At 38.6% G+C, this 25241-nt stretch overlaps 1 protein-coding gene across 1 annotated transcript in view; it reads right to left on the bottom strand.

The window, feature by feature from the left end:
- Positions 1–3309: 3309 nt before the first annotated feature.
- LOC110124377 (centrosomal protein of 70 kDa-like) overlaps positions 3310–25241 on the bottom strand; it is a 60965-nt gene continuing 39033 nt past the window's right edge. The window contains exon 7 of the mRNA XM_070463226.1: positions 3310–4036. Within this exon, the coding sequence (XP_070319327.1) occupies positions 3965–4036 (72 nt within the window). The 3' untranslated portion in view covers positions 3310–3964. The remainder of the gene's footprint in view (positions 4037–25241) is intronic.

Below are 25241 nucleotides of genomic sequence, written 5' to 3'. Positions count from 1 at the left end.
TGGAATGGGTGAATTTAACTCAGATGACCATTATATCTACTACTGTGGGCAGGAATCCCTTAGAAGAAAAACTGGAGTAGCCATCATAGTCAACAAAAGAGTCCAAAATGCAGTACTTGGATGCAATCTCAAGAATGATCTCTGTTTCCAAGGTAAACCATTCAATATCATGATAATCCAAGCCTATGCCCCGACCGGTAACGCTGAAGAAGCCGAAGTTGAATGGTTCTATGAAGACCTACAAGACCTTTTAGAACTGACACCCAAAAAAGATGTCCTTTTCATTAGAGGGGGCTGGAATGCAAAAGTAGGAAGAAACAACTTAACTTGGGATGTTTTGAAAGAACAGCATGTATATTATCTATAGTGAAACAGATCACCAGCCCAGGTGGGATGCATGAGACAAGTGCTCGGGCCTGGTACACTGGGAAGACCCAGAGGAATCGGGTGGAGAGGGAGGTGGGAGGGGGGATCGGGATGGGGAATACATGTAACTCCATGGCTGACTCATGTCAATGTATGACAAAACCCACTGAAATGTTGTGAAGTAATTAGCCTCCAAATAATAAAAATAAATGAAAAAAAAAAAGTTGGCTTAAAATTCAACATTCAGAAAACTAAGATCATGGCATCTGGTCCCATCACATCATGGCAAATCTATGGGGAAATAATGGAAACAGTGAGAGACTTTGGGCTCCAAAATCACTGCAGCTGGTGACTGCAGCCAAAAAAAAAAAAAGAAACACCTGGAGTGACAGGCAAATTTGGCCTTGAAATACAGAATGAAGCAGAGCAAAGGCTAACAGAGTTTTGCCAAGAGAATGAACTGGTCATAGCAAACACCCTCTTCCAACAACACAAGAGAAGACTCTACACATGGACATCACCAAATGGTCAACACTGAAATCAGATTGATTATATATTCTTTGCAGCCAAAGATGGAGAAGCTCTATCCAGTCAGCAAAAACAAGACCGGGAGCTGACTGTGGCTCAGATCGTTAATTCCTTATTGCCAAATTCAGACTTAAATTGAAGAGAGCAAGGAAAACCACTAGACCATTCAGGTATGACCAGGCAGGTCAGGTGGTCTGGTATTCCCATCTCTTTCAGAATTTTCCACAGTTTGTTGTGATCCACACAGTCAAAGGCTTTGGCATAGTCAATGAAGCAGAAATAGATGTTTTTCTGGAACTCTCTTGCTTTTTCGATGATCCAACAGATGTTGGCAATTTGATCTCTGGTTCCTCTGCCTTTTCTAAAACCAGCTTGAACATCTGAAAGTTCTTGGTTCACGTATTGCTGAAGCCTGGCTTGGAGAATTTTGAGCATTACTTTACTAGCATGTGAGATGAGTGCAATTGTGTGGTAGTTTGAGCATTCTTTGGGATTGCCTTTCTTTGGGATTGGAATGAAAACTGACCTTTTCCAGTCCTGTGACCACTGCTGAGTTTCCCAATTTGCTGACATATTGAGTGCAGCACTTTCACAGCATCTCTTAGGATTTGAAATAGCTCAACTGGGATTCTATCACCTCGACTAGCTTTGTTTGTAGTGATGCCTCCTAAGGCCCACTTGACTTCACATTCCAGGATGTATGGCTCTAGGTGAGTGATCACACCATCGTGATTATCTGGATTGTGAAGATCTCTTTTGTACAGACTATGTCTAGATAAACTGTGGCGAACCCATTAATCCTTTGAGAAATAGTAGGAATTATTCTAGAGCAGTGATTCTCAAACTGGACAGTGTGAAATGCCTCCTATAAGGTGCTTCTGAAATTTGTGGACAGTGATTTTGTTGTTCCTGTTGTTACAGTGATTGGGGAAGGTACTACTATTACATAATGGTTAAAAGTCTTATTATTATCTGAACCTATATCTGAACTTTATTTACATAAAGATATAATACAAAGTATTTTTACATGATTTTAGTACATTAATTTTGGAAGATAGAGATTTTTTAAATCTATGGCACCAGTGGCTTTTGTGGCATTTAATCAGTCTGTATTTGTAGTTGTCACATCCATGGTGATTGTACGTATAGATTCAAACCTCTGACTACTTTATTGTGCACAGAATGGTTATATCCAGTTTTTCACATTCTGAAATATACATTTTTATTTTCTTTTATTTCCTCTTTGTATTATAATTAGAAGATCATATGGGTTTACTTTCAAATCAAGTATATATGTATGTAAATTATTTAATATTCATTTCAGTTTTTAAAGTATTTGTAAATTACGTAAAAAGTACTGAACATGAGGATTGAAAACCCATTCTCTTAGGTAGTATTTAGCTTGAAGTACTTTGAAAACCTTGGACCTGGTCTAATAAAAGTACTTTTATTAAAGTGACACAAATACAGTGTTAGGCTGTAATTACATACTGTATGTTTATCTGGAATATTTACAAAGCATGACAACCATTCTAGCTCAGTTACTAGTAAATGATTAATATGAAAATATAAAGGTAGAAATTTATATACATAGATGTAACTTTTCATTACAGTTCACCTGCAGTATCTGCAGAAGTTTGATTCCAGGAGCCTCACAGATAGCAAAATCTGCCAGTGTTCAAGGCCCTCATGCTATATTCAATATTGTATGATAAACCATAAAGGAAAAGCATATGTAAAAGAATGTGTGTGTGTGTGTGTGTGTGTGTATGTGTATAACTCAATCACTTTGTTGAATGGTAGAATTTTGCACAACACTATAAATCAACTATACTTCCAAAAGATATATTTTTAGAAGAAGAAATTAAAGATAGGGGCATTGATTTTGGAGACTGGTGTGATGTTGCTTTAGTAAGCAAAGACCATGGCTAACTGTAAAGATAAAGGATTAAACTTTATAATACATTTTGAGATGGCAGGAAAAAATATTTGATCATAGAAATTTATATTTTGCCAGTTTTTAAATATTTAAGGTATTATTATTATTAAATATAGCATATTCTGAAGTAAAATTCTACTTTCTTTTCCTCTATATTAAAAATAGTGGTTTTCAGTTGACACCAGATTGGGTGTCAATCTAAATTTAATAGAAGATGTCATTTTATGAAATAAACAGTTCTATAGTCAAACATTAGTTGAAAATATATCATTTTTGGTAATGGCTGTAACATTATTGGAACAGTGGCACAGAGGGAGTATAGAACTTGGTAAGACGTATTTCATGTTTCTCTTCACATGACAGGCATTTATGGATTGGAGACAAGATGGTATTAAGTAATTGGAATTCTGAATGCTGGGACTTCCCAGGTAGTCTGGTGGTTGAGAATCTACCTTGTAATGTAGGGCACCCAGGTTTGATTCCTGGCTGGGGAACTAAGATCTCACATGTGGTAGAGCAAATAAGCCCACAGGCCACAGGTTATTTCGCCAATGTGCTCTAGAGCCTGTGCTTCACCACAAGAGAAGCCTGTGTGCCTCAACAAAAGCATATGTAGCTAGCGCATGAAAGACCCAGCAAATAACTGGCGCCTCCCCGATGTGAAAAAAGTTGTATCTGTTTGGAAGCCGTTTGTGGTATTTGTTATACTAGACACTGAAAGACCACATTGATGGCACAGTTACTTTTTGCCTGTCCAGTTCAGTTCAGTTCAGTTCAGTCACTCAGTCGTGTCGACTCTTTGTGACCCCATGAATTGCAGCATGCCAGGCCTCCCTATCCATCACCAACTCCCGGAGTTTACCCAAACTCATGTCCATCGAGTCAGTGATGCCATCCAGCCATCTCATCCTGTCGTCCCCTTCTCCTCCTGCCCCCAATCCCTCCCAGCATCAGGGTCTTTTCCAATGAGTCAACTTTTCGCATGAGGTGGCCAAAGTATTGCTTCAGCATCAGTCCTTCCAAGGAACACCCAGGATTGATCTCCTTCAGGATGGACTGGTAGGATCTCCTTGCAGTCCAAGGGACTTTCAAGAATCTTCTCCAACACCACAGTTCAAAAGCATCAATTCTTCAATGCTCAGCTTTCCTCACAGTCCAACTCTCACATCCATACATGACTAGGTTGGTCATAACTTTCCTTCCCTGTCAAGCATGATATAAATCACATTTTTAATGGGGACTTCCCTGGCAGTTCACTCAGTAAGATTCAGTGCTTCCACTGCAGGGGGAGCAGGTTCCATCCCTGCTCAGGGAACTAAGTTTGCATGCCGTGCTTTGGGGCAAAGAAAAACAAACAAACAAAAAATCACATTTTTAATGATCAAATATAATTGTTCTACTAGTGATTTTCATGCAATATGAATCCATTAATTCATTCAGCCAGAAGTGTTTATTGAACCGGAAATAGTAAGAGGCTGGGAAACTATCCCATAGCAATGAATTTTAGTATAGTGTACTCCTTCGTTGACACAGATAGGCCCTGGTGCTTGAGTGCACAGAGGAGTATTAGGGACAGATTCCAAGTAGAAGTGTGAGAGTTGGTCAGGATGACATGCTAGGGAGAGGAATGATAGATTTCAGATAGAAGGCAGGAAAGAGTATGAGACATGGTGATAAGTGTCAGCATTTCTGCAGGGCAGGATTAAGGATAGTATGTGTGGGAGTGTTGAATGACAGATCTAGAAGAAGGGAAGAGGGGCCATGAATTCATTCCTGTAATTCATTTTAGATCCAACTACTTCATCAAGAAATTCTTAAATCTACTGTAGTGATTTTCCCTTTAATACCTAAGAAGTTTAGAATTTTGAATCTGGGGAGTTGATGCTGTTGGGTAGTGAGGTGCAGTTTCTTTGCGCTACTCTAGGCTCCAGAGGCTCAGGAAGCCTCATCATTTCTAGTTGCTGGTAAGGGTGAGGTTTCAGAGTTTTTGTTTTTATAGTTTTGTGCTCCTGTATTACTATCGATATTCATCAGGTGATTTGGTTTCAATTGTGAGAATCTTGCCAAAAATCTATGCTAAAGAAACCAGGGGAGTATACAGGTTTATCTTGATTATAATTCTGATGTTTCATAAACCCATCTCAATTTTACATGCTAACTTGAGTTTGTCCTCTCAGTTTTTGCTGTCAACTCCTGACTCTCGTAATGTCTCCTTACTCTCGGTGTTCAGGAGATAGTTTTTTCCTGTTTGTCTTTGCATGGTGTTATTTGAATATAAGCAAAGCATGGTCTTTAAAATTTGATGTAGCACATTTTCAGTATGCAGATGTTTCTTGAATATCTAATACTTGAGAAGCTCCTCCACTGCAAATAGTTTCTAAGGCTGTTCTGCAGTGATTTGCTTAAAGCATTTCCAGGATCAGTGTCTGTTAATGACATCTTGTAGTAACTTCGTGTGGTTTTTTCCTTGTCTGTGAAAGTTATCAGTTTAAAGTTACTAAATATAGTGATTTCACTATATGCTGTGGTGAGATACAGTCTTTTAAAAAGCTTGGCACAAGATGTCAAGGAGGTTACTGTTAGGTAATGTGGTTTATTATGGTAAAATGTCTCAGACTTCTTTTCTGGTGCTTTAGCAGTTATTATAGTATATTATAGCATCATAGCTCAGTGCGTGAAGAATCTGCCTGCAATGCAGGAGACCCAGGTTCTATTCCTGAGTCAGGAAGATCCAATGGAGAAGGAAATGGCAACCCACTCAGTATTCTTGCCTGGAGAATCCCTTGGACAGAGAAGCCTGGCAGCCTGCAGTCCTTCGGGTTGCAAGAGTTGGATACGACTTAGCGCCTAAACCACCATCAGCAGTTATTACGTAGAGTTGGGCTCACCCTCCAGAGTTAGACCTAAGTTTGGACTCATTGGAAAAGACGTTAATGCTGAGAAAGATTGAGGCCAAGAGAAGGGGGTGACAAAGGATGAGATGGTTGGATGACATCACCAACTCAACGGACATGAGTTTGAGCAAACTCTGAGAGACAGTGAAGGACAGGGAAGCCTGGCTTGCTGCAACTCATGGGGTTGCAAAGAGTCGGACATGATTAGCGACTGAACAACAGCAAATGTTCTCAGACTCCTTTTCTGGTGCTTTAGCAGTTATCATGTAGAGTGTAGAGTTGGGCTCACTCTCCAGAGTTAGACCCAAGTTGATATCCCAAGACTGCTACTTTTTATCCATGAATGAGATCTCAAATTATCTAAGTCTCAGGTACTGTCTTAAAGAGTAGTAGTATTACCACAGGGTAGTAGTCAGGATAAGATAAAGTAATGCATGTAAAGATTTTAGTAGAATCCTGATACATAGTAAGTACTTACCTTTAGTGTTATAAATTCCATTACCCCTTGAGCTTTTTAAAAAATTACTGTAGGAGTAGCAACAATAGTATTTGGTCTTAAGTTCATTAAACAATTGCAAATGGCTACTATGTGTAATCACTTTTGGAGAAACAAAGTGGTTGAATATATATAACTCACACCTCAAAAGAACTTTTGTTTTTTGAATAAAAATAAAAAAATATTAAGTAGCAACAAACCTTGGGCCTATTATGGTTGGGCAGTCTTTTCTCAGTTTTCATAACTATGATATGATGTAGTTACTGTTGTTTTCACCATTTCACAGGTAAGGGAACTTAAGTAGTAAGATTTGCCCATGACATCTTCATTAGTGAGTGATGCAGCCAGGTTTACAACTCAGGTGTTAGACTCTGAGAACACAGTCTTTAATTATTGTCTGTTCTGTCTACAGAAACAAGGCTGGCATGTCTGAAAAATTCAAAAGCTTTAACACAGTGTCAGTGTGCTGGATCTAGGCTATGACTTGTAAGAGTTAAGAAGGAGGGATCAATCATGGCTAGGATGTTGAGGGGAGGGAGAAAGCTGTCATTGCAATGTGTCAGGCACTCCGTTTTAGCTCCTTCAGTTGTCACAGTTCCCAGGAGAAATATTTTAGTATGAATCCTGTTTTTTATGTTATTGAAGGTTCAAGAAGTTTAAGTGACTAAAAGAAAATAACATAAGTGATAGATAGTGTAGGTGGAATCTAACAAAACCTTTTTGTTATGAAAAACAGAAAACATATAAAATATCAGAGAAGTAATACAGTTTACTCCTCATATCCCAACCTCAGTTAATACCAATGTTTTGCCTCTCATTTCATCTATTTCTCTCATTTTTAAAAATGGCTTTTGAGGTATGGGCTTCCCTGGTAGCTCAGATGGTAAAGAATCTGCCTGCAATGCAGGAGACCCAGGTTCAATCCCTAGGTCAGGAAGATCCTTTAGAGAAGGAAATTTCAACCCATTCCAGTATTCTTCTTGCCTGGAGAATTCCATGGACAGAGGAGCCTGGTGAACTATAGTCCATGGGAGCACAGAGTTGGACATGGGACTAACACTTACTGAGGGATAATTGACTTAAACCACACATTTAAAATGTGTAATTTGATATATTTTGACATATGTACATATCCCTGAAACCATCATCTAACAAGATAATGAACATATCCATTACTCCCAAGAGTTTCCTTGTGTCCCTTTGTAATCCTTATCTTTTACCTCTTCCTGCTTCCTGTCCCCCTCCCATACAAGGAAACTACTCATCTGTTACAGTAAACTAATTTACATTTTCTAGAATTTTATATAAATGGAGTCATATGTGCTCTTTTTTTGTCAGGCTTCTTTCACTCTGCATAATTATGTTGAGATTCATCCATATTGTTGCATGTGTCCATGGTGGAGTTTTGTTTGTTTTTTGTTTTTTGACCATGTAACATTCCCTTGTATGAATATACCACTCTTTAAAATGTTCATTCACTTGTTGATGGGTATTTGAATTTTCCCCAACTTTTGGCTAGCTAAATAAGACTTCTGTGAACAGTACCAATATGCCAGCAAATGTGGAAAACTCAGCAGTGGCCATAGGACTGGAAAAGGTCAGTTTTCATTCCAGTCCCAAAGAAAGGCAATCCCAAAGAATGCTCAAACTACTGCACAATTGCACTCATCTCACACGCTAGTAAGGTAATGCTCAAAATTCTCCAAGCCAGGCTTCAGCAATACGTGAACCGAGAACTTCCAAATGTTCAAGCTGGTTTTAGAAAAGCCAGAGGAACCAGAGATCAAATTGCCAACATCCGTTGGATCATCGAAAAAGCAAGAGAGTTCCAGAAAAAACATCTATTTCTGCTTCATTAACTATGCCAAAGCCTTTGACTGTGTGGATCACAACAAACTGTGGAAAATTGTGAAAGAGATGGGAATACCAGACCACCTGACCTGCCTCTTGAGAAACCTGTATGTAGGTCAGGAAGCAACAGTTAGAACTGGACATGGAACAACAGACTGGTTCCAAATAGGAAAGGGAGTACGTCAAGGCTGTATACCTGCTTATTTAACTTATATGCAGAGTACATCATGAGAAACGCTGGACTGGATGAAGCACAAGCTGGAACCAGGATTGCTGGGAGAAATATCAATAACCTCAGATATGCAGATGATACCAGCCTTATGGCAGAAAATGAAGAAGAACAAAGGAGCCTCTTGATGAAAGTGAAAGAGGAGAGTGAAAAAGTTGGCTTAAAGCTCAACATTCAGAAAGCTAAGATCATGGCATCCAGTCCCATCACTTCATAGCAAATAGATGGGGAAACAGTGGAAACAGTGACAGACTTCATATTTTTGGGGGCTCCAAAATCACTGTAGATGATGACTGTAGCCATGAAATTAAAAGACACTTGCTCCTTGGAAGGAAAGTTATGACCAACCTAGATAGAATATTAAAAAGCAGAGACATGACTTTGCCAACAAAGGTCTGTCTAGTCAAGGCTATGGTTTTTCCAGTGATCATGTATGGATGTGAGAGTTGGACTATAAAGAAAGCTGAGTGCCGAAGAATTGATGCTTTTGAACTGTGGTGTTGGAGAAGACTCTTGAGAGTCCCTTGGACTGCAAGGAGATCCAACCAGTTCATCCTAAAGGAGATCAGTCCTGGGTGTTCATTGGAAGGACTGATGCTGAAGCTGAAACTCCAATACTTTGGCCATCTGATGTGAAGAACTGACTCATTTGAAAAGACCCTGATGCTGGGAAAGATTGAAGGTGGGAGGAGAAGGGGATGACAGAGGATGAGATGGTTGGATGGCATCACCGACTCAATGGACATGAGTTTGAGTAAAAGCTCCAGGAGTTGGTGATGGACAGGGAGGCCTGGTGTGCTGTGGTCCATGGGGTCACAAAGAGTTGGACATGACTGAGCAACTGAACTGAACTGAACTGAACTATGAACTGTACAAGTTTTTATGTGGATATATACCTTCATATCATTTAGGTGTATATATAGAAGTGGGATGACTGGATCATATGGTAAATGTATGTTAAGAAACTGCTGAACTATTTTCCAAAGTAGCTCTGTTGTTTAACATTCCCATCAGCAGTGTATAGAGTTGCGGTTCCTCTCCCTGTCTGCACTTGGTATGGTTGGTCTTTTTAATTTTAGCCCCTGTAAGAGGTGTGTATCACATTATAATTTTAGTTTATATGACTAATGTTATTAAGCCTTTTTGCCATCAGTCTATCGCCTTTGATAGTTTCTGTTCAAATCTTTTGCCAATTCAAATAAACTGAGTTTTCTTATGATTGTATATTGAGAGTTCTTTATGTATTCTGGATACCAGTTCTTTATATGGTTTGCGAGCATTGTCCTCATACTGTGGCTTGTCTTTTTATATTATAAACAGTGTCATCCTTAAGGACAGAAGGTTTTAGTTTGGTGATGTTCATTTTATCAATTTTTTTATTTTGTGAATTATAACTATGGTGTCATATTCAAGAACTGTTTTCCTCAGTGTGGAGATTCCTTAAAAAGCTGGAAATAGATCTGCCATATGACCCAGAAATACCACTTCTAGGCATACACACTGAGGAAACCAGATCCGAAAGAGACACGTGCACCCCAATGTTCATCGCAGCACTGTTTATAATAGCCAGGTCATGGAAGCAACCTAGATGCCCATCAGCAGACGAATGGATGAGGAAGCTGTGGTACATATACACCATGGAATATTACTCAGCCATCAAAAAGAAGTCATTTGAATCAGTTCTAATGAGATGGGTAAAACTGGAACCCATTATACAGAGCGAAGTAAGCCAGAAAGATGAAGACCATTACAGTATACTAACACATATATATGGAATTTAGAAAGATGGTAACGATAACCTTATATGCAAAAAAAGAAAAAAGAGACTCAGATGTATAGAACAGACTTGTGGACTCTGTGGGAGAAGGCGAGGGCGGGATGTTTCAAGAGAACAGCATCGAAACATGTATATCTAGGGTGAAACAGATCAACAGCCCAGGTTGGATGCATGAGACAAGTGCTCGGGCCTGGTGCACTGGGAAGACCCAGAGGGATGGGGTGGAGAGGGGGGTGGGAGGGGGGACCGGGATGGGGAATACATGTAAATCCATGGCTAATTCATTTCAATGTATGACAAAGGCCACTGCAATGTTGTAAAGTAATTAGCCTCCAACAAATAAAAATAAATGGAAGAAAAAAAAAAAAAGAACTGTTTTCCTAATCCAAGAGGATTATATTTTCTCTGTGTTTTCTTCTAGAGGTTTTACAGTTTCAGTTTTTACATTTAGACCTACAGTCCATTATGAGTGGTATAAGGTGTGGATTGAGCTTCATTTTCTTAGCTTATGGATGTCTAGGTATTCGAAACTAGAACTAGTTGAAACACCATTTGTTCAAGTGACTACCCTTTTTCTCATCAAATTACCTTTATGTCTTTGTTGAAATCAGCTGCCCTTTCACTTTTTAAAAAATGGAATAGAGGGAGGAGCCAAGATGGTGGAGGAATAGGACGGGGAGACCACTTTCTACCCTATAAATTCATCGAAACAACAATTGAACGCTGAGCAAACTTCACAAAACAATTTCTGATTGCTAGCAGAGGACATCACGTGCCCAGAAAAGCAGCCCATTGTCTTCGAAAGGAGGTAGGACAAAATATAAAAGATAAAAAGAGAGACAAAAGAGCTAGGGACGGAGACCCGTCCCAGGAAGGGAGTCGTAATAGAGGAAGTTTCCAAACACCAGGAAACCCTCGCACTGGCGGGTCTGGGGGAAGTTTTCAAATCTCGGAGGGCAACCTAACTGGGAGGAAAAATAAATATTAAACCCACAGATTACGTGCCTAAAAGCAACTCCCAGCAGAAAAGTACCCCAGACGCCCGCATCCGCCACCAGCAAGTGGGGGCGGAACAGAGAGGAGCGGGCGGCATTGCTTAGGGTAAGGACCAGGCCCGAATGCCCTGAGGGCAATCGGAGGGAGCTAACGTGAGATAGCAACTTAAACTGTGGGATAGCAAGAGAGAGAGAGAGAAAATTAACCAGCCCGAACACACTGCCGGCCATTCGCAGAACAAAGGGAGTGAGCAACTCCAGAGAAGAGCTAGCCTGCAGTGGACCGGCCCATCCCCACCGGAGGCAGGAGGCAGGGGGAGGGGAAAGGGGCAAACTCGGCCCCAGAGATGGCACCCCCTACCACACTGCAAACAGGCCTCCAGTTTCTAACCAAAGACTTCCTGAGATTCTGGATGGTCGACATCCGCCGGGAGGGTCGCGGCTAAACACAAGGCGCACGCACCCGACTGGCGCGGGCGGAAACTGAGGCTGAGGACCGCGGAGGGGAGAAGGCGCACCGCACCCGGGGAGAGTGCGCCCGTCAAGCTCCTGGCTGCCTGAGCTGCTCGGGCGGGGAAGGCACAAAACGCAGGCCCAACCGAGTCCGCGCTTTTGTGGAACACCCAAAAACTGGAACCGCACGCAACGCAGGGCCCGCTCCATATAGAGCAGCCGGGAGCCTGAGCAGTGTAGACGGGGAAAGCACACACACCCGTGAGCGGGGCAAACCCAGTGTGGCCGGAACACTGTGAGTGCTCCCCACACACAGCGATATCTGTCTGCAGCGCCCCTCCCTCCCCGCAGCAGGACTGAACTAGCGAACCTGAACAAGAGACCACCTCCGCCCGCCTGTGTCAGGGCGGAAATTAGACACTGAAGAGACCGGCAAACAGAAGCCAAATAAACAAAGGGAACCGCTTCAGAAGGGACCAGTGCAACAGATTAAAATCCCTGTAGGTAACACCGACTACACCGGAAGGGGCCTATCGACATTGAGAAGTATAAGCTGGAACGAGGAGCTATTTGAAACTGAACCGAACCCACACTGATGGCAACAGCTCCAGAGAAATTCCTAGATATATTTTTATCTTTTTTTTTTAATTAAAAAAATTTTTTTTTCTTTTCTTTTTTTTCTCTTTTATTTTCTTTTAAAATTCCCTATTACTCCCCCATTACTCCTTAACTTTCATTTTCATATATTTTTATGATTTTAATTAGGAAAAAAAATTTTTTTTCTTGTTTTTTTGCATGTTTTTTTCTCTTATTTTCTTTTAAAGTCCTCTATTACTCCTTAATTTTCATTTTACTATAACCTTTCAAAAAAAAAAAGAAGCCCTATTTTTAAACTGAACTTCATATATATTTCTAAAATTTTTTGTGTTTTTGTTTTTAATATTGTATTTTTAAGAGTCTAACCTCTACTCTAGATTTTTAATATTTGTTTTTCAGTATGTGATATAAATTTTGGACATTTAAGAATACTCTCTCCCACTTTTGACTCTCCATTTTCTACCTCGGAACACCTATATTTCCTCCCTTCCCATTCTCTTCCCAATCCAATCCTGTGAATCTTTGTGGGTGTCTGGGCTATGGAGAACACTTTGGGGACAGAGAACTGCATAGATCTGTCTCTCTCCTCTTGAGTCCCCCTTTTTCTCCTCCTGCTCATCTCTATCTCCCTCCTCCCTCTCCTCTTTTTCATGTAACTCTGTGAACCTCTCTGGGTGTCCCTCACGGGGGAGAATCTTTTCACCATTAACCTAGAAGTTTTATTATCAGTGCTGTATCGTTGGAGAAATCTTGAGACTACTGGAAGAATAAAACTGAAATCCAGAGGCAGGAGACTTAAGCCCAAAACCTGAGAACACCAGAAAACTCCTGACTACACGGAACATTAAGTAATAAGAGACCATCCAAAAGCCTCCATACCTACACTGAAACCAACCACCACCCAAGAGCCAATAAGTTCCAGAGCAAGACATACCACGCAAATTTCTCCAGCAACGCAGGAACATAGCCCTGAGCGTCAACATACAGGCTGCCCAAAGTCACACCTAACACATAGACCCAAAGTCACACCTAACACATAGACCCATCTCAAAACTCATTACTGGGCACTCCATTGCACTCCAGAGAGAAGAAATCCAGTTCCACGCACCAGAACACCGACGCAAGCTTCCCTAACCAGGAAACCTTGACAAGCCAATCGTCCAACCCCACCCACTGGGTGAAACCTCCACAATAAAAAGGAACCACAGACCACAAGAATAAAGCCCACTCTAGACACAGCAATCTAAACAAGATGAAAAGGCAGAGAAATACCCAACAGGTAAAGGAACATGAAAAATGCCCACCAAGCCAAACAAAAGAGGAGATAGGGAATCTACCTGAAAAAGAATTTAGAATAATGATAATAAAAATGATCCAAAATCCTGAAAACAAAATGGAGTTACAAATAAATAGCATGGAGACAAAGATTGAGAAGAATGCAAGAAATGTTCAATAAGCACCTAGAAGAAATAAAAAAGAGTCAATTAAAAATGAATAATGCAATAAATGAGATCAAAAACACTCTAGAGGGAAACAACAGTAGAATAACGGAGGCAGAAGATAGGATAAGTCAGGTAGAGGATAAAATGGTGGAAATAAGTGAAGCAGAGAGGAAAAAAGAAAAAAGAATTAAAAGAAATGAGGACAACGTCAGGGACCTCTGGGACAATGAGAACCGCCCCAACATTCGAATCATAGGAGTCCCAGAAGACAAAAAGAAAGGCCATGAGAAGATACTCGAAGAGATAATAGCTGAAAACTTCCCCAAAATGGGGAAGGAAATGGTCACCAAGTCCAAGAAACCCAGAGAGTCCCAAACAGGATAAACCCAAGGCAAAACACCCCAAAACACATATTAATCAAATCAACAAAGATCAAACACAAAGAACAAATGTTAAAAGCATTAAGGGAGAAACAACAAATAACACACAAGGGGATTCCCATAAGGATAACAGCTGATCTATCAATAGAAACCCTTCAGGCCAGAAGGGAATGGCAGGACATACTTAAAGTAATGAAAGAGAAAAACCTACAACCTAGATTACTGTACCCAGCAAGGATCTCATTCAGATATGAAGGAGAACTCAAAAGCTTTACAGACAAGCAAAAGCTGAGAGAATTCAGCACCACCAAACCAGCTCTTCAACAAATGCTAAAGGATCTTTCTAGACAGGAAACACAGAAAGGTTGTATAAACATGAACCCAAAACAACAAAGTAAATGGCAACAGGACATACCTATCAATAACTACCTTAAATGTAAATGGGTTGAATGCCCAACCAAAAGACAAAGACTGGCTGAATGGATACAAAAACAAGACCCCTATATATGCTGTCTACAAGAGACCCACCTCAAAACAAGGGACACATACAGACTGAAAGTGAAGGGCTGGAAAAAATATTTCACGCAAACGGAGACCAAAAGAAAGCAGGAGTCGCAATACTCATATCAGATAAAATAGACTTTAAAATAAAGGCTGTGAAAAGAGACAAAGAAGGACACTACATAATGATCAAAGGATCAATCTAAGAAGATATAACAATTATAAATATATATGCACCCAACATAGGAGCACCACAATATGTAAGGCAAACGCTAACGAGTATGAAAGAGGAAATTAATAGTAACACAATAATAGTGGGAAACTTTAATACCCCACTCACAACCATGGATAGATCAACTAAACAGAAAATTAACAAGGAAACACAAAATTTAAATGACACAATGGACCAGCTAGACCTAATTGATATCTATAGGACATTTCACCCCAAAACAATCAACTTCACCTTTTTCTCAAGTGCACACAGAACCTTCTCCAGAATAGATCACATCCTGGGCCATAAATCTAGCCTTGGTAAATTCAAAAAAATTGAAATCATTCCAATCATCTTTTCTGACCACAGTGCAGTAAGATTAGATCTCAATTACAGGAAAAAAATATTAAAAATTCAAACATATGGAGGCTAAATAACACGCTTCTGAATAACCAACAAATCATAGAAGAAATCAAAAAAGAAATCAAAATATGCATAGAAACAAATGAAAATGAAAACACAACAACCCAAAACCTATGGGACACTGTAAAAGCAGTGCTAAGGGGAAGTTTCATAGCATTACAGGCTTACCTCAAGAAACAAGAAAAAAGCCAAATAAACAACCTAACTCTACACCTAAAGCAATTAGAGAAGGAAGAAATGAAGAACCCCAGGGTTAGTAGAAGGAAAGAAATCTTAAAAATTAGGGCAGAAATAAATGCAAAAGAAACTAAAGAGACCATAGCAAAAATCAACAAAGCTAAAAGCTGGTTTTTTGAAAAAATAAACAAAATTGACAAACCATTAGCAAGACTCATTAAGAAACAAAGGGAGAAGAACCAAATCAACAAAATTAGAAATGAAAATGGAGAGATCACAACAGACAACTCTGAAATACAAAGGATCATAAGAGACTACTACCAGCAGCTCCATGCCAATAAAATGGACAACTTGGAAGAAATGGACAAGTTCTTAGAAAAGTATAACTTTCCAAAACTGAACCAGAAAGAAATAGAAGATCTTAACAGACCCATCACAAGCAAGGAAATCGAAACTGTAATCAGAAATCTTCCAGCAAACAAAAGCCCAGGACCAGATGGCTTCACAGCTGAATTCTACCAAAAATTTAGAGAAGAGCTAACACCTATCTTAAACTCTTTCAGAAAATTGCAGAAGAAGGCAAACTTCCAAACACCAATCTGATGGTGGTGATGAGGCCACCATCACCCTAATTCCAAAACCAGACAAGGATGCCACAAAAAAAGAAAACTACAGGCCAATATCACTGATGAACATAGATGCAAAAATCCTTAACAAAATTCTAGCAAACAGAATTCAACAACATATTAAAAAGATCATACATCATGACCAAGTGGGCTTTATCCCAGGAATGCAAAGATTCTTTAATATCCACAAATCAATCAATGTAATACACCACATTAACAAATTGAAAGATAAAAACCATATGATTATCTCAATAGATGCAGAGAAAGCCTTTGACAAAAGTCAACATCCATTTATGATTAAAACTCTCCAGAAAGCAGGAACAGAAGGAACATACCTCAACATAATAAAAGCTATATATGACAAACCCACAGCAAGCATTACCCTCAATGGTGAAAAATTGAAAGCATTTCCCTTAAAGTCAGGAACAAGACATGTGTGCCCACTCTCACCACTACTATTCAACATAGTTTTGGAAGTGTTGGCCACAGCAATCACGGCAGAAAAAGAAGGAAAAGGAATCCAGATAGGAAAAGAAGAAGTGAAACTCTCTCTGTTTGCAGATGACATGATCCTCTACATAGAAAACCCTAAAGACTCTACCAGAAAACTACTAGAGCTAATCAACGAATATAGTAAAGTTGCAGGATATAAAATTAACACACAGAAATCCCTTGCATTCCTATACACTAACAATGAGAAAACAGAAAGAGAAATTAAGGAAACAATTCCATTCACCATTGCAACAAAAAGAATAAAATACTTAGGAGTATATCTACCTAAAGAAACAAAAGACCTATACATAGAAAACTATAAAACACTGATGAAAGAAATCAAAGAGGACACAAACAGATGGAGAAATATACCGTGTTCATGGATTGGAAGACTCAATATTGTGAAAATGGCTATACTACCCAAAGCAATCTATAGATTCAATGCAATCCCTATCAAGCTACCAATGGTATTTTTCACAGAACTAGAACAAATAATTTCACAATTTGTATGGAAATACAAAAAACCTCGAATAGCCAAAGTAATCTTGAGAAAGAAGAATGGAACTGGAGGAATCAATCTGCCTGACTTCAGGCTATACTACAAAGCCACAGTTATCAAGACAGTATGGTACTGGCACAAAGACAGAAATATAGATCAATGGAACAGAATTGAAAGCCCAGAGATAAATCCACGTACCTATGGACACCTTATCTTCGACAAAGGAGGCAAGGATATACAATGGAAAAAAGACAACCTCTTTAACAAGTGGTGCTGGGAAAACTGGTCAACCACTTGTAAAAGAATGAAACTAGAACACTTTCTAACACAATACACAAAAATAAACTCAAAATGGATTAAAGATCTAAATGTAAGACCAGAAATTATAGAACTCGTAGAGGAGAACATAGGCAAAACACTCTCCAACATAAATCACAGCAGGATCCTTCCTCTATGAACCACCTCCCAGAATATTGGAAATAAAAGCAAAAATAAACAAGTGGGACCTAATTAAACTTAAAAGCTTTTGCACAACAAAGGAAATGATAAGCAAGGTGAAAAGACAGCCCTCAGATTGGGAGAAAATAATAGCAAACGAAGCAACAGACAAAGGATTAATCTCAAAAATATACAAGCAACTCCTGCAGCTCAATTCCAGAAAAATAAATGACCCAATCAAAAAATGGGCCAAAAAAAAAAAAAAAAAATGGGCCAAAGAACTAAACAGACATTTCTCCAAAGAAGACATTCAGATGGCTAACAAACACATGAAAAGATGCTGAACATCACTCATTATCAGAAAAATGCAAATCAAAACCACAATGAGGTACCATTACACGCCAGTCAGGATGGCAACTATCCAAAAGTCTACAAGCAATAAATGCTGGAGAGGGTGTGGAGAAAAGGGAACGCTCTTACACTGTTGGTGGGAATGAAGACTAGTACAGCCGCTATGGAGAACAGTGTGGAGATTTCTTAAAAAGCTGGAAATAGAACTGCCATATGACCCAGCAATCCCACTTCTGGGCATACACACCAAGGAAACCAGATCGGAAAGAGACGTGCACCCCAATGTTCATTGCAGCACTGTTTATAATAGCCAGGACATGGAAGCAACCTAGATGCCCATCCGCAGATGAATGGATAAGGAAGCTGTGGTACATATACACCATGGAATATTACTCAGCCATTAAAAAAGAATTCATTTGAATCAGTTCTAATGAGATGGATGAAACTGGAACCCATTATACAGAGTGAAGTAAGCCAGAAAGATAAAGACCATTACAGTATACTAATGCATATATATGGAATTTAGAAAGATGGTAATGATAACCCTATATGCAAAACAGAAAAAGAGACACAGATGTACAGAACAGACTTTTGGACTCTGTGGGAGAAGGCGAGGTGGGATGTTTCGAGAGATCAGCATCAAAACATGTATAATATCTAGGGTGAAACAGATCACCAGCCCAGGTTGGATGCATGAGACAAGTGCTCGGGCCTGGTGCACTGGGAAAACCCAGAAGGATCGGGTAGAGAGGGAGGTGGGAGGGGGGATCGGGATGGGGAATACATGTAAATCCATGGCTGATTCATGTCAATGTATGACAAAAACCACTACAATATTGTAATTAGCCTCCAACTAATAAAAAGAAAAAAAAATGGAATAATCTAAAGCACATGCCAAGGATAATTTCAGTTTATCCCTATATATACTTTATTATGCATCTCTGACTGATAAACAGTTTTTCAGAAATATAAAAACATTCTATTATTATACCTCACAAAATGAAGTTTCCTAAAAATTATCTAATATTTAATTCCTATTTTAATTTCCCAGATCGTTTCAAAGCAGCCTTCAAAGTTGACCAGTAAAGGGCTTTTTTCTATTATTATTGTCTCACATTTGTATATATTTGACATGTTTCAATCCATGGATGTCATTATTGGTTTTGATTCCCCAATGCTGTAAATTGGGTCTTGTATCTTTTGACACAAGATTTGGATTTTTTGAATAAATGAGATTTGAGCCTTTTTCTTTCTTTTTGAAATTTATTGCCCATATTCTTCTTAGGATTATTCTTGTGCTTTCCTGAAGGAAGCGCTTAAAACTGATGAGGCTTAAATGGCCCACTTGGAGGGTGCATTTGTTGGAATACTGGTTTGGTAAGGGGAGTGTCAACATGTCTGTGAACACAGGTCTAGCAGCAGGAGGCAAAACTTGTGGCATAAGAGCCTGGACTGTGGAATTGTTGGAGAAGCAAAGAAAAACAGGTCAGAGTCATAGGGCAAAAGGCCTTGCCAGCTGGTTTGTGGAATTTGATTTTTTTAATACTTTGATGAGGGGTCATGGATCGAAGTTCATGACATTTTGTTTCTCACCTCGATTGACAGAAAATTCTTTTTGAAAGAAAGCTCTCTTGATTCCCACTTTTCATGGAGTTTGCCAAGAAAAACTTGGCTGAAGAATCCAGTATCAGTCCTCTAGGATTCTCTGGAGAGAATCCTCTGTTGAGTGGTCATTAACTGAATTTCTCAGGACCCTGTACTTCTTAAACCTTTCATCTTTTACATGTCATATAGTTATGTTGAATTTGAGTCAGTATGGTGTATATACATAATTCATGTAGTGATATCCAAAAGTATGTTAAGTAATATGGCTTAGTCTTGCTTAATTTAATTGGCCTCCTGTTACATTGTTGGTTGTATTGAAATCCAAGGACTAATTATGGATTGCTGGGCTTTATCACGTTTTTGTGTAAAATCTGGCTTATTAATTCACTGAGTTTTACCTACTGATTTCTAGAGCCCCGTGGTTATGAATGTGCTTCTACTTCATGATGCCTCCTGCTATGGCAGACATCCTTGACATCTGGGCAGTGGACTCACAGATAGCGTCTGATGGCTCCATACCCGTGGATTTCCTTTTGCCCACTGGGATTTATATCCAGTTGGAGGTTCCTCGTGAAGCTATCATTTCCTGTATTAAGCAGGTATGTTACTAGGTGAGCTTTCTGTAAACCTAGCTTACTTATCACTTGGGGGATATATTCCTCCATTTTAGAATGTTATTAATGTAAATCATATGGTGAATTTAAGAGTTTATAAGTTATTATATTTTAAAGATTTCAATCCCTATTTTATCTTGGATCTTCTTTTTGGTTTATATGTGTATAGACACACACACACACAGCTTCCCTGATAGCACGCACACACGCACACACGCACACACACACACACACACACACACAGCTTCCCTGATAGCCCTGTTGGTAAAGAATGCAATGGAGGAGAGCCTGGTTCGATTCCTGGGCTGGTAACATCCACTGGAGAAGGGACAGGCTACCTACTCTAGTATTCTTGGGCTTTCTTTGTGGCTCAGCGGGTAAAGAATCCACCTGCAATGTGGGAGGGTTTGATCCCTGGGTTGGGAAGATCCCTTGAAGAAGAGAAAGACCTTGCACTCCAGTATTCTGGCCTAGAGAATTCCATGGACTGCATGCATAGTCCATGGTGTCGCAAAGAGTCAGACATGGCTGAGCCACTTTCAATTTCGTATGTGTGTGTGTGTGTGTACATATGTGTGTGTATATATATATAAACATATTCATTCTCACTCCCACTCACTTTTAATTTTTAAAAAAATCCGTGTGTGATACCTGAATTAAGACACACCAGCTTATGTCAGCTCGTTTGAAAGATTTGTTCAGCTTATCAAAAGGAATTTGACATTATCAGAGAGTGTTTTAAGGTAAGGTCTTTGTACTTACTGTCTTTGTATTTGTCACTTTTTAAAAAATATGACTTTTGGTTTGTTTTTTCTTCTCTCCTTTTCCTTCCCTTTCTGTTCCCCATCTTCTGTCCCCATCCCCACTAGTTTTCATAGTCACTCTGGGGGAAGAAAAGGTTTTCTGCTGTTTACTAGATTCTGCCTCCCCACCCCCATAATGAATGGTATGTCCTCACTTGAATGCAAATTCTTTCATGTAACAAGGCTTGCCTGTTTTGTTGGCTGATTTTTTTCAACTGAATTGTTGAGTGCTGTTTGATTTGTAAAGACTGTGACTTATAAGTGAAATTATTTTTCTAAACTTTCTCTTTAATGTATTTCAAATAGCTGAACCCAATATGGAATCCTTGTAGAGGACTGTGATCCTTTTAAGAAAAAAATATTTATGACAAAGTACTAGAGTTGGAAGAGCCTCTCAACTGTTTTCCAAGCTTCTTCATTAGGGAGCCATAAAATTCTAGAGCTGCATGATCCCTGAAGTGAAAAAAAAAATTAAAAATTGTTTTAGGCACTTTACAGGTGCAGAGAGTACACTTTCTTTTGTAGTCACCAGTGGCAGGTATGGATGACCGTGGCTATAGCTGAAGCTTAATTAACTACTGAAACCCTGCTCATTTAAAAAAAATATATTGTTGTAAAATAAAATTAAAATTCATCAGAGTCATTTTTAGGCACATAATTTCTTGATATTAAGTATACTCACAGTGTTGTTCAATCCATTACCTTTATCCATTTCTAACACTTTTCATCATCCTAAACACAGATTGTGTACTTACTAAATAATAAACTTCTGCTCCCCTAACCCCTGGTAATTCCATTCTAGTATTTATTCTAGCTACCTCATGTAAGTGGAATCACACAATAATCAGCCTTGTGTCTTGCTTTTTTCACTTAGCCATCAGTTCAGTTCAGTTCAGTTCAGTCACTCAGTTCAGTTGCTCAGTCGTGTCTGACTCTTTGTGACCCCATGAATCGCAGCACGCCAGGCCTCCCTGTCCATCACAAACTCCCGGAGTTTACTCAAACCCATGCCCATCAAGTCGGTGATGCCATCCAGCCATCTCATCCTCTGTTGTCCCCTTCTCCTCCTGCCCCCAATCCCTCCCAACATTAGGGTCTTTTCCAACGAGTCAACTCTTCGCATGATGTGGCCAAAGTATTGGGAGTTCAGCTTCAGCATTAGTCCTTCCAATGAACACCCAGGACTGATCTCCTTCAGGATGGACTGGTTGGATCTCCTTGCAGTCCAAGGAACTCTCAAGAGTCTTCTCCAACACCACAGTTCAAAAGCATCAATTTTTCGGCGCTCAGCTTTCTTCACAGTCCAACTCTCACATCCATACATGACCACTGGAAAAACCATAGCCTTGACCAGATGGACCTTTGTTGGCAAAGTAATGTCTCTGCTTTTTAATATGCTATCTAGGTTGGTCATAACTTTCCTTCCAAGCAGTAAGCGTCTTTTAATTTCATGGCTGCAGTCACCATCTGCAGTGATTTTGGAGCCCCCCAAAATAAAGTCTGACACTGTTTCCACTGTCTCCTCATCTATTTCCCATGAGGTGATGGGACCAGATGCCATGATCTTAGTTTTCTGAATGTTAAGCTTTAAGCCAAATTTTTCACTCTCCTTTTTCACTTTCATCAAGAGGCTTTTTAGTTCCTCTTCACTTTCTGCCATAAGGGTGGTGTCATCTGCATATCTGAGGTTATTGATATTTCTCCATAGTATTTTTAATTTCATTCATGTTGTAATATGAATCCAAATTTCTTTCCTTTTTAAGACTGAATATTATTGCATTGTATGGATATACCACATTTTGTTTATTCATTCATCTTTTGTTGGACATTTTGGCTATAATCAACTTGTAGCTATTGAGAATAATGCTGTTCTGAACGTTGATGTTTAAGTTTCAGTATGAATCCTTGTTCTCCATATGTGTTGGATCATATGGTAATTCGATTTTAACTTTTTAAGAAACTGCAAAACTTTTTTTTATAGTGGCTGTACCATTTTACATCCCCATCAGCAATGCATAAGGGTTCTAGTTTCTCAAAATGCTGGCCAGAACTTGTTATTTTCCTTTTTTAAGAAATAATAACTGTTCTGGTTGTGAAGTGGTACCTCATTTTAATTTTGATTTGCATTTCCTAAATGACTAATAATGTCACATTCTCTTCATGTTCTTATGGACTATTTTTAGAATTTTTTGTTCAAGACCATTGCCCATTTTTTAATTTGGTTGTTTTTTTTGTTGTTGAGTCATGAGAGCTCTTTATGGATACTGGATGGTAATCTCTTGTGAAATACATATTTAAAATATTTTCTTCTATTCTGTGGGTTGCCTTTTTACTCTCAAAATAGTGTCCTTTGATACAGAAAAGTTATAAATTTCGATGAAATCCAATTTACCTATTTTTTCTTTCCTTCTTTTTGCCTAGCATTGAGTTTTTCTGTTTTATGTAACTGAATCTGAGGTTTAGCCATTATTTTCACTTTTCAGCTGTTGGCTTTTGTCCTGGTTGCAATTAAATATGTAATCCACCTTGTATTTGTATAGTGACCTTTTATACAATCTCATTTAGGAGAGTTCAGGAGACATGATGAGAGATTGATTGTGCTCTTCGTGACAGGGAAATCCTAGTTAATGGAGATAACTCTGGTGAATAGAAAAGAATTCAGGACAGAAATAATGTAAATTTTGTGTGAAGGTGATAGATGATATACACTTTAAATGTTCTTCTTTTATTAGAAGTTATTATGTTTACAAGAATGATAAATATGAAAGTCTTCATTGATTCTTGCTCTTCATAGATACATACTTTTAATACTTTCGTTTTTGTAAATGTATTTTTTAAATTATACCATTATGTTATTTTACAAGAGGGGAGTAATCCTATTCATATTCTCTTCCAATTTTCTATTGTAAAAGAAACCAACCTTTGCACACCAAAGGAAATCATAAAACCAAAAGACAGCCGAAGGTGCAGGTTCAAGCCCTGATTAGGGAACTAAGATTCCACAAGCTACGTGAGATAAAGTATTTGCAAACCAAGCGACCAAGAAGGGAGTAATTTACAAAACATATAGCTTATGCAAGCTCAATATCAAAAAAAGAAACAACCCAATCAAAAAATGGGTGGAAGATCTAAATAGACATTTCTCCAAACACATACAGATGGCAAAAAGTACATGAAAATATGCTTAACATCACTTATTAGAGAAATGCAAATCAAAACTACAATGAGATAACATTTCATACCAATCACAATGGCCATCATCACCAAATCTACAGACAAATTAATAAATGCTGGAGAGGGTGTGGAGAAAAGGAAACCTTCCTACACTGTGGGTGGGAATGCACATTGGTACAACCATTATGGAGAACAGTAGGAAGGTTCCTTCAAAAAATACAGAACTACCATTAAGAGAATACTTTTCTCTATGATACACCAATTTCCTTCTCTGTTATAAAGTAAGGCTGGCTTTATTCTAAGCAATGGCTTTCATTTATTTACTTTTTTTTTAATAGATATTTCTTTTTTTTTTTTTCATTTATTAGTTGGAGGCTCTTCTCTTAATGGTAGACTTTTAAATTTTAGGCTTTCAAGTATGTTTTTTGAAATGACTGCCTAATATTTAAATATTTTCAAACTCTGATTCAAAAAATAAAATAAAAAAGAATGGAAAAAAAAATACAGAACTAGTCATATGATCCAGCAATCCCACTCTTGGGCATATATCCAGAGAAAACTATAATTTGAAAAGATACATGCACCCCAGTGTTCATGCACTGTTTACAATAGCCAAGACATGGAAGCAACCTAAATGTCCACTGACAGAGGAATGGATAAAGAAGATGTGGTACATATACATACAATGGACTATTACTCAGCCATAAAAAAACTAAATAATGCCACTTGCAGCAACATGGATCAACCTAGAGATTATCATACTGAGTAAAGTAAGTCAGACCACAAAAAGGTAAATATCATATCATACCATTTATATGTGGAATTTATAAACAAAAAAGGTTCAGATGAACTTATTTAAAAAACAGAAATAGAGTCACAGATGTAGAAAACAAATGTGTATTTACCAGGGGGCGGGGGAAGTGGAGTGGGTAGGGAGAAGGGATAAACTGGGACACTGATTATTGATATATACACACTACTATATATAAAATAGATAACTAATAAGGACCTACTGTATAGCACTCTATACAGAACTCTACTCAATACTTTGCAATTACCTATAAGGGAAAAGAATCTGAAAAAGAGATACATGTAATATATAAATGATTTATTTTGCTATACATCTGAAACTAACACAACATTATAAATCCACTATACTCCAGTAAATTTTTTTTAGTAAATTTTAAAATGTTTTAAAAATTAAAAAGCCAACATGATATTGAAAAAGAACAAAAGCAGAACTCAGAGTGCCTAATTTCAGATTAACAGTAATCAAAGCAATGTGGTTCTAGTATAAAGAAAGATTTATATATCAATGGAGCAGGACAGTCCAAAAATAGACCCACACATACACTGATTCTCACCAAAGATACAAAGGCA

Source organism: Odocoileus virginianus, unplaced genomic scaffold (genome assembly GCF_023699985.2).
Source record: "Odocoileus virginianus isolate 20LAN1187 ecotype Illinois unplaced genomic scaffold, Ovbor_1.2 Unplaced_Scaffold_44, whole genome shotgun sequence".
NCBI lineage: Eukaryota > Metazoa > Chordata > Mammalia > Artiodactyla > Cervidae > Odocoileus > Odocoileus virginianus.
Note: the sequence above shows the minus strand (reverse complement) of the source record. Positions and strands in the feature narration are given on the sequence as shown.